The sequence below is a fragment of the Frieseomelitta varia genome, unplaced genomic scaffold (assembly GCF_011392965.1).
Source record: "Frieseomelitta varia isolate USP_RPSP 00005682 unplaced genomic scaffold, Fvar_1.2 scaffold_488, whole genome shotgun sequence".
NCBI lineage: Eukaryota > Metazoa > Arthropoda > Insecta > Hymenoptera > Apidae > Frieseomelitta > Frieseomelitta varia.
In genome coordinates, this window is record NW_025110243.1 from 40184 (window position 1) to 51444 (window position 11261).

The 11261-nt window shown below is 40.9% G+C and overlaps 1 protein-coding gene across 1 annotated transcript in view; it reads right to left on the reverse strand.

The window, feature by feature from the left end:
* LOC122533001 (SKI family transcriptional corepressor 2) overlaps positions 1-11038 on the reverse strand; it is an 18449-nt gene extending 7411 nt beyond the window's left edge. The window contains exons 1-4 of the mRNA XM_043662272.1: positions 10865-11038; positions 10121-10413; positions 9269-9864; positions 7773-8098 (exon numbers count right to left, since the gene is read on the reverse strand). Of these exons, the coding sequence (XP_043518207.1) occupies positions 7773-8098; positions 9269-9864; positions 10121-10413; positions 10865-10960 (1311 nt within the window). The 5' untranslated portion in view covers positions 10961-11038. The remainder of the gene's footprint in view (positions 1-7772; positions 8099-9268; positions 9865-10120; positions 10414-10864) is intronic.
* Between the last annotated feature and the right edge of the window lie 223 nt (positions 11039-11261).

The window sequence follows — 11261 nt, forward strand, 5'->3', positions numbered from 1 at the left end:
TTATCTCTTTTTTTCTGCTTTTCTTTTTTTTTGTTTTGTTTTTTTTTTTTCTTACACGCGCGGGGGGGTGTTTTTTTTTTTTTTTTTTTTTTTTTTAGGGACTCGAATTGATTGTCGCGCGCAATCAAATTGCGTGTCAGTCTGTAGTACTACAAAGCAGTTTTTGCGTAGGAGCAGGACTGCCTGTTCGATGAAATTCTCATCTAACTACGAAGGATTTAATTGATTTGATACAGACGGCGATTAAGAAGGATGTTGCGTTAGATTTTTGCTAAAGGGTTGGTTTAGGGGATCGTTCTAGATTTGAGATTCAGAGAAACTTAAATTTGACGTGGAGGATCTTTAAACAATAATTTTCCACCAATATCGAAACTCTAAAATTTTCAATTAATTTTTAAGTGTTTTCTAATATTTTAAACAAAATCTCTGTCGCCCCTCCCCCAAAGTTTTGTATATTCTTCGAAAGAAAAGAGACCGTCAGGAAGAATAAAAAGCACGATAAAAAAAAGAAAAGAAAAGCGTAGATATGTCGAGGTGGTCGGTGAAATGATGGAGGAATCTTTCTCTCCAGGGGGTTAAAATAATGGGATGTAAGTGCGATTTGTACAAGTTCGGATCGGGGATGCGAGCCACTCGTCGCGTGCAAAGTTAGTACGCAATCGTGTTAGTCGAATCACTTCCAGTCGGCCGATCTTGACCAAATTCATAGCGTGTTGTGGAATTATACCGGGGAATTGATTATGCTCTGCCTATAATGTCGGCTTTATTCGAGAGCGTTGTTCGACCGATCTCGCGCCATCCGGATTCCCTTGCGCCGCGTTACTTCTGTTTCGTTTGAGCAGTTTTTTCATTTCATCCACTCGTCGTTTCATCCAATTTTCCTATTATTAGCGTTTTGCTTAAGTTTCTTTTCGAAGTATCTTTCAGCGATTTTCTTCATTTTTGTTTATCTCGACGATGAGAAAAAAATTCAATTTTTCGATTTATGTCGATATTTTCTTGATGAAAAGATTTTGTTAAAATGTTCTCAGAATGACACAAACTTCGAGAAATGTCTGAATTTATTAATTTAACATCTACTGTATCAAGAACTTCACGTGAAGTACAATGGGAATTTCCAAGCATGATAAAAATCGTATTAAGGAACATCTTCATAAATTGCTGTAGGAACATTGGATGGACGTATTAATCAGACAAAACGTCACGAGCGATCATTTTTTATGCAAATGTGAGTTGGTCATGACAGATCTGTCGTTACATGTCGGCGCAAAACACAGCCCTCATTAGAAGTAAGAGTAAATTAAATGATTAATAGCCCGGCATGAATTTTTACCCGAAGAAAAATATTTCTCTTCTTTCAGCAAATACTTCTTCGTTAATTTTGCCCGATGAAAGGTGTCTTTCATACATAACAGGCAAGCGTTTAATTTCACAAGAAAAATGGAAAATTAAAATTACAGGAGACAAATTGTTCTTCAAGTTTCAATATCATGCTCAAAAAAGAGGGCGGCATAATTAGCATAGAATATCTCCATACCTGAATAATAATCTTCTCTTCTGATATAATGTATCATAAAAAATTATGAAAATGAATCGGCTGCGAAAGACGAGGATGATATTTGAATTTGTGGAACGTAATATGTAAATGCGAATTACGCGGACGTGGTGGCCGGCTTATCGTGGCGGAACATTATTTGTAGATTCTCAATTTTCGCGTGCGAGTTGTGAAATAATTTTTTCCTAAAACTCTCTCTTATTCAGACAGCTGTACTGTGAACACAGCACCGCCGGTTAACGAGTTTCATCCTCGATGCACCAAAAAATTTCGTCGCCTTTTCATCCGATGGTCCGTTTAAAACATGCACGACAGCATTTTTATTTTTCGACGTGGTTCAATACCGCCGGATCATGTTTTTTACATACCAGTCGTCAACTTCCAATCGGTTCGAGCCTAGTGGAATGGAAAATTCGAAAGAACGGGGATTGTGCTGCGGGGGCAAGACACAGCCGATCTTTTGACTTTGTTTTTTTAAATTTACTATACGTTTCTTGAAGTCTAGATATTTTCAAGATTTTATATACATAACGTATATTATGTAACTTGTTATTGTGGGAAATGTAGATTTTTATAAATTCATATTGCTCGAAAGGTAATAGTAATTTTACTTCGGATATTAAAAGAATAACTTTTGTTCTAAATTGGGGTAGAATCTGAAATTATTACAATTTCTACAACGTACATATACCGAGTAACTTCTGCGAGTTAGTCTGACGGCGGACGGTCTCTATTTCCTTTGGGGCTGTCTGCCCGGTAGACGGTCTTTATTCCCTTACGTTCTACAGAAACACATTTTTACACGGATACGCGAATGAAAATAAATATATATGTGATAAAGTTCAGCATCTAGAGAGACGTGTATATAAAATCTTCGCATTACATACAATCTGGTATGTATTTCATACCATTTACGTTTACCAGAAGGACGGGGAAGGGCGAAGATTTCGAAACGAAACGAAGAAAAGGAGAGGAAACAACGGGACGCGCTCCTTTGAGAGAATCTTATTCGTGATAAAAAAGGAAAAAGAGGAAAAGAAAGAAAAAGGAAAAGTAGTACTCAGCACTGGGACACGTGGCATGCAATTACACGAGTCGCTTTCACGAAACGAAGCTACATTATCGTCGGTCTAATGCGATTTGCGCGAGATGCCCGCGGAGAAATGTCATCGTGGGACGAAACGAAGGTCCGCTATGGAAGTTGTGGGCGGTGACTGTTGATTTAATTATAATCGTCAGCTCCGCCCAGTACCCTCCGATTCAACCCGACTTCCACCCTTTATTTGCCTCTCTGCTCTCGTTCACCCGGGTGTTTCTGCCTTTTCCCTTTCTCGCTTCCAAATGTTTTCACCGGAAGTCTTTATCTTTTTAGCGCGTCGGTTCTCGTTTAAATGGGGAAGGGAAGTGTCGCGATTAACTTCTCATCGCGATGGTTAATTTGCATTAAAAGTAGGTATATAGTATAATTTAGCAAGAGTACTTAGCGCCGGTTTCGTGAGATGATTTTCAGCGGGAGGTTTATTTAATTCTGATGTTACCTCGGCAGAGGAAGATTCTTTCTCAACGCGATATAATCGTACGATATATGATAGTTAACAGGTGAAAATTTTTAACAAATCAGAGATTTAAAAATTTAATCCAAGAATGATTTGCAATATTGACTCCTCGAAATTCAAAGAATATATAGAGAGATCTTAAATTAAGCGACAGTCGTTAATGGTCAGTGTTTAGCATATACAATGAATTAATTTCGCAGTTGCACTACACCCTTCGTAGATGCGCGTGACGAATGATTTTAAATGGATGTAAAACGATATTCCACGGGTAGGTAGATACTTTCGTATCGAGTGAAATGTTACCGGGTTAGCTTTCTTAAAAAGATTCTCTCATACAGATATACAACGCGTAGATGTGCATACATATATTCGCGCGACATAGTCAATTTAATCACAGAGTCCCGAAGGGTTTCGCTGTATTATAAGGTCAAGCGTTGGCATTTCGTCTCCAAGGGAGGGGCGAGGCTTTGATGGTGCTGAACGAGATCGTTAAAAATGCCAGCTGGACTTTCTTAATTAATGTTTGTCGTTCGTCGAGAGATGAGACCGAGGATGACGATTCGAAAGAAGTTTCGAAGTCGAGAATGTTCAGGAGAGTGAGACACAGAGGTGGTCACGTAGCAAGACGAATTCGAAAAGAAGCTTTTATAAATGTCGGTGTCCCTTCGAAAATCTAATGGCTCTCCAGACGGTCGAAGCGCAATTAAAAGTTGCGGTCGAAACTAACTAAACCAGCCGGAGTTTGATTTAAACGTTTCTGGCTCCCCCTTTGCTCTTCCTCCCTTTTCTACGTGACGCCGTTTAATTGCATTTAAATGGATGTTGGAGAAGGTCTGCGAGAGTGTCTTGGTGTCTTCCTCTCTAACGAAAACCCGATGCGAGGAGGAGAATTGACATGAGCTCGGGACGTTCGTTAATCGTGATCGACCAAAGGAATCTTAATTGACCAGAGGAACATCGCGACGCGATAATCGCCCGGTCCTTATTTCGTCCGCGTTCGAATACATTAAACGTTTCCTCGCTTCACTTTTATCCTCATTACTGTCTCTGAATGGAGCCCATTGCCACAGACTTGGGGAAGAAAAAAAAAAAAAAAAAAAAGAAGAAAGAAAAGAAAGAAATTACGTACCCTTCTCCTTCGGAGTAGTCACATTTCGTTTGGAAATTTACATCCTCAGTGTCCTCTCTTTTAACTTTTAATTGCAGACTGTCGGACATTATGAATCTTTAGCTTCGAGCGAGTGAGAAATTTTTGGAGGAAAGAACGATTTTATAGATCAATAGGTTACACTCGAACTTCGATTTTTATCCGAGACACACTCTTGTCAAACACACTCAACAATTTCGTTGTAATTTCATCGAACTATCGATAGAAAAATTTCAAAACCAATTCACGCTAACAGTGTATGCACAACAAACGTACTGACCTAACCGTACAGTGATTTCGTGGCGAAAATGAAAATACCAAATCCCCGTGCAGATTCCTTTCCTCGGCCGATCCGTCCAACCGAGAAATAACTGCAAATAACGTTCGGGGATTACTTAGTTACCGTGATACACTTGTAGCCCCGGCTATGTGTCGTGCACGATGCAGTAACTGGGTTTTCCACTTCTCCTCTTGTCCGTGTACTCTTTGTGACTGATGTGTTTGTGGCTAAGTACGTGTACCGAACGTGTACACATACGTTCTCGATGTCGTCGAGATGAGAACGAGAGGAAGGGAGGGAGAGATTTTGGTGAGTCTCTTCACAAAGTACGGATCTGTCCCACTCGACACCAACAAGGGGGGAATTGAAAAGCTGCCTGGCAATCCGGATAGCTTATCCCGGTCGAACCCTAACCTTCCTATTTCTGTCTCTGTTTTCTTTTTCTTCTTCTCTTTTTTTTTTTTTACGTCTTTCTCTCTGCCACTCGTTCCACTGGACCCCTCATTTAACTCTTCCGGATAATTATTGCTAATTGTTAATACTTCTTTTTAGAAGGGTAGAAGGGAACGACGTGTGGCGATTACGGGGTTGTTTCGAAACGCCTCGGAGGGAAACTGTGCTTTCTGTACTCACGTCGGTGGAATTATTTCCCGCGGCTTGAACTATTGATCAAAAAATTCGATTATGAGACAAATTAATTCCAAGGGCGGGGGGGTTAGAAATCGGAGTGATGAGATATTGATTTCTATTGAAACACAGTGAGCAAATGAAATTGAGATAGAGTGAAACGAAATTCACGAAATAAAATAAGAATTTTGAGTATTTTTCGTTGTTTAAATTGAGAATTTGTTCTCCAAGTTACAGCGAACAGTTCAATTAGCAATCATGCGGATTCCAGCGGTATTCTTTCACGAATAACGAGCAGATCGATTTATAACCCCTCCTTTCGCCAGTTCAAACACTATCAACACTTTGCGCCTCGAATTCGAAGAACCACGCTCCCTTTTGACACGACAAGAACCCAGCCCAATATTAATGATCGGCACACGAAAATCCTCTGCCCTCCTCTCGTTAAAAGCGACCGTCGATACGAGCCATCGAGCCAAGTAAATCGTGATAGAGGGCCCCAGAAGCAAGGAATAACAGACAAACACGATGAAACGTAGAAACAGAAACGGAGAGAAAGCGAGAGGGAATGAGGAGGAAGGTAGAGGATAGGGCAAAGAGGGTGAGAGTTTCCTGCCACGTAATACTACTCGACGTCCCTAGAATTTGCTCTGCGGTCTGACTGCTCGTGCGGCTGCCCCCGTCAATTGCGATAATTATTGTGTCAGTAAATACTCCGTAACCATACGAACTAACGGGCTCGCGCGATCGACTGGACGTAATATGCTCACAGCGTGTACATACACTTATGCCCGGCGATATAATTAAATGAACGACCGCGATGTTATGTTGGCGTTACCTATGGAGTGTCATACGACTGGTTGTTCCAAGCTTCGTGATCGAGAATCGAGAGCACGTCCTGGGAATTAATTATTGCGTGAAAGAAATCGAGAGAGTATAAATCGGAGCCGCGACATTCGAAACAACTCCAGCGTTAATTAATATTTGCCAGTCTATTAATTATTACAAAGTGAGTCTCTCTTTTTATTAACCTTCTAAGTACTAACGTCCGATATATCGACACCTATCGATGCTGCACACACAGCAGACCCAAACAAATGCTGATATTGCAATCTAGAAGGTTTAACTCATGAACCCACGTATACAGATCATGTTTCTTTTCTTCCTAGGTTTGTTTTTCATAATGATTACTTTTTACTCATGTTGCTCCTATTGTCTACGTTTAGATATGCTATTACCACGTTCGGTTTCTGTTTATGACCGTTCCTGTGACCGATATATGATAAATAAATGAATAAATGTAAGTACCGTACAATTTCTAACAATAAGGAAATCTAACGTTTATAATTTTGCGTCTGTTATTCAAAATGATCCCAAATTTTCCACTTAATTACCTAAGTTATTGCAAAATAGCGTAGTCTTCATTTGATTTGATTAACTTTGAAAATATAGGAACTACAATAATTTATATGAAAACATGTAAAATTAAACTTCGCCTGGCGATTTAAATCCGTCCACTAGCGAAGGGGGATTTAAATACCCCGTCCTTAGGAGGTTAAAAGGGTGGTAGAAGGAGATTTAGCAAAGGTATTCTTTTCTTTTAAAAATAAAACTACAAAAACACACGTTGGATACTCTTCTAAATGAAATAGCCATTCGAGTATCTGGTCATTCTACCAGATATTTGAGAAAAGTGTGTGCACTCGATGTTTTTTCAGCAAATACGCTCGTGTTTCAAAAAGTAATACATTAGAGTCAGCCAGGATCTTTAATCATTGAGTAGTGAATAAAGCTATATATCCTGATAGTTTAATAACGGAGAAGTGTATGCGTTGGGAGGGGAAAAAAAAAAAAAAGAATAACTCCACCCGTGAACGTTGTCCCCTTCTGTAAACGAAAAACGAGATACTAACTCGAAGCTACGTGATACCTGACAAACAAGTTTGCTCCACGTTAATCGAATTAAACCGAGTTGTAAAACACAGCAATCCACTGTAATCGAGCCTCCCCCGTGTGTCTTCAGCTAGATATTATTATTCCACATCTTTATCGAGGTTTGATTGCAACGAAGTAAATTATTGAAAAAATTACAGTCATTCCATTTATAATCCTCGATACATCGATCAAAGGTTAAAGGTGCTAGACAAGAAAGTAATTTCATTCGCTGCTTTTTAACCCTGCACTTCGCGCGGACGGGCCACGTGCAGAAGTAGCTGTTCGAATTAGGGCGTGATTGTTGCGAATTACCGATCGCGTGTTTGCGTTACACCATGAGGGTTGGTCGGCATATTTTCAGGAAAGTTTTCTCGTACGGTGTCAAGTGTTTGCGGACCCATTGGTGCTGATAAAGGGTGACGATGGAACCTTTCGTAACTTTATTACGCTCACAAGGGTGCAACAATGGCCACGTGTCTCTCGCTCGGGAAACACTATATTGCCACGCTCTTTCGATTCTAATATCCGGTTAATGGAGTGTCGATTAATTGATAAAACGCTCGGAACTGCTCTCGCGAGTTACGCTGTTTTCTATTCTCAAAATTTAGAGCTGATTCTCTCGTTCAGCTCTCGTGTAAACGAAAATTCGTTGTAAATAATTAATTTACTCACCGTTTCTCGCGGTGGGCTCCAACACTGAGGCGAATTACGACCACTGTGACTACTGGCGGCCGAATTTGAAACGGAATGAAGATTCTGTGCAGTGATGTTCAAAGGTGTCACTGGATCGTCCTCTGTCGTCTCGATGTCCACCTCGTCGTCAGAATTATCCTCCTTGTGCGACACCGAGGTGTCTGACGGTTGTTCTTGGGTCACCGGTTCAACTATCGGTGGTCCACGAATGACAGGACGAAAGGCAGACTGATGTAGCGATGGATTCACCGTTGGTATAAGCGGTTCTGTTGGACTGGAGCCGCTTATTGGCGGTGGTAGAGGACCTTGGGAAAAAAGAAAGAGGAAGAAAATACAATAATTAGAATTTGTATTATAAATCAATTAAGGGGTTGTAACAAAATTTTGCTGAACGTGACCGAATTTTTGAGTTCACTGTGAAAAATTCTTTCATGTTTCTCTTTTTTTATGCTGAAAACTAAATACTTTTCCCATAATTTCCAAATGCATGTGAAACACTGAATTTTCCTAAAGGAAATATATGAAATACTACTGCTAGACGACGTATTTCGTGCAAATATGCCACATATAGATAGATAGATAGATAGATAGATAGATAGATAGATAGACCAATAGATACGGTTGTAGATTGTTAGTAATCCTGGCAATGAATTCGAAACATTAACTAACTTGTTCGATATTTGTTCGGAGCGACGGTTAAGCTAATCCTCTAAAATAGCTTGTCCATTTACGGTTAAAATTCGTTGTCAGTATGGCTGGTAACTTTTGCACGCCACTCGAATTAATGGTCGATTCTCGTTGCACGAGAAATTTTGTCTACTATTAGTTAAAATAATTTTAAGTGATTAATACTAACTCTGGCAAGTTAAATCGAAACACGGCCAAATGTTAAATCGATAGCGGGTACACAGATAGCTACCTATGCGCGTTAATATACGTGAATATATATATATAGAGGAACGTGCATTAATAATTATTATCAAAGACCATTACCTTACACGCGTGAAACATGATCGTTGCACCGATTAATAATTTTCGTAGCGCTCTTCACATTCACATTTTCCCTGTAATTATACTAATGAACTCCGCCTCCGCAATGTAATTTCTGCTCGCGACGCGTGTAATCCCCCCATATTACGTATCATAATCTGTCTAAACTACGTATTTTAACTATTGATACGCCAGTCCATAGAGTTTCGGCTGTTTTTGACGAAATCCCTGCCGGACGAAACAATAAAATATTCTTGGCGTTTTTGTATTTTAACAGAGTCTTTTTATAAAAGAGCGACTTTTTAATTTCTCTCATTTCATCGTGGCATTCTTGAAAACTGATTCTCCTTAGAATCCTATTACTAGTTTCCTATATTAGTAACTCGAGTGTTGTTGTTCCAACAACTCCGAGGATTCAAACATTCAAAAATTCAACTTCGACCCCTCCTTCCCCACGAAATCACCCCAAATCCGCGAGAACTCACCAGGGAAGAGCACCGGTCCTCTCTTGGCCAGCCACGGGAGAGCGTACGGTGAGAACGGGAAGCCAGGTGTCTTGGCGGCAGCGACAGCGGCGGCCTGTTGATGCTGATGCCACACGTAGTCCATCACCAAGCTTCTGGACAACGGCAGGGGCAGTTCCGGGAACGGTGGGACTCGCGGATGCGTCGGTGAGGGGACGAGGCTCGGTATCTGCGTCGTTGGCGACGATCTTGGCTGTTTCGCCGGGCTCGGCGACTCTCTGGACGCCGGATTGTTGTTGAGCAATCGTTTCCTGGTGCCGCCGTTGAACATGGCCTTCACGTCCTCCCACGCGTGCACAACCTCGTCCGGTGGATTCCCGGAGAGTTTCATGTGACGACGCCACGAGTTGAAGTTGGCGGCGTCCGGTTGCACGTACTTGTCCGACGGGCTGATTCGATGAGAGTGGAAGATGAACTTGTTGGGGGAGAAGAATAGGCCGCAGTAGGCGCATTTGATGCATTTGGCGCGAGAACTGTTGTAACGTGCGGGGAGAAACGCGCCGCGACAACCCCAGGCGCATTCGTGGTGCACCGAGAACGCGAAGTCTTCCGGGAGCCTTGAAAAGATGAAGGAGGAAGGGATCTTTTGAAGTTGAGCGATCGACCGATCGATAGGTTTTAGGGTTTTAAATTTGAAATATTAACCTGTTAACCGCGCCATCCCTCGAACAGAAACTTCTACGGTCATAAGATTAAACAAATTTTATTTCCTTTCTTCGAGATAATTGATCTCCTCCCCGGTTAACAGGTTAGAGAATCGATTCCTAACAATTTCTTAGGGAGATAGCTTGACTAACAAAAGAGTGAGCCAACCTGGGCGGCGCGTTGTCGCCGAGGAACGATTTGCAGAGACGCTCGGCTTCCCTTCGCGTAATCATGCCGCATCTCCTGGAGGAAACGGGCATTGCGCCGGCTCGGCGAAGGATTTCCAGCTGGACGGGGGTGCACTGCACGCAGGTGATGCCCAACGCTACCCTACGATTGTGGATCTCGTTGTAGCTGTACTGTTTTAGCAACGTGTTGCTGATCTGAGCTAGACACAGCCTTTCTTGGCCCTCGATCACCAAAGACACGATGTGAATTCCATACAGGGATACACTGCCCACCTGCAACTCCTGATGGTTTAGGTTCGCAACGCGGTTCTTCGATGTCGAGGTTATAAAATGAGGCGAACGTAGATTCTCGAAATTACGATGCCTCGTTTTTGTTCGAACTTGAATTTCAATCTATAGATTTAGCTATTAGATTTAGCTATCTATAGATTTAGAGAATTCTCGTAAAATTAATAAATTTAAGAAATTTGATGATATCTATACAATATTAATTAATCAAACTCCGAATCAAACACATTGGTAAAGAACTATCTTCTCTATCGAGATAAATAAAAATGATAATTCCTTCTACAAAATAATAATTGACAATTAATTAGCCAACGCATAGACAAAGAAACAACGAAGCGTTTTATCTTCGGATAAACGAGAGTAATCAGTGATTGCGTAACGTTCACCGGGAACAATTATAAAATAAAATCTCATAATATAAAAATACATACGATACCTGATTGGATTTCGAATGCGACTGCGGCTGCGGCGATTGTGCTGATTTTTGGGCCGCGGTTATCGGCGGCATCGATAATACCGCCGGCCCGTCCATTTTACTGCAACAGAAAAAAAAATAAAAAAAAAAAATGAAAAAGAAATTAAAAAAATGAATATTCCTGAAATAACAATCGAGTTGAGTTTTTACAGACACTCAAAGCTCACTCGACGAATTATTTCTCTCTCTCTTTCTCTCTCTTTTCCCTCTGTGATATACGCACACGCTAATGAATGCTTTTCAAATTATACCGATCAGTTTAAATTCTGTAATACTTTTCGATACGAATGTAATAATTGCAGTGTTCAATCGAAAAATGGTATATGGTATTGCTACCTCGGTTGTTTCCATTTTCTGC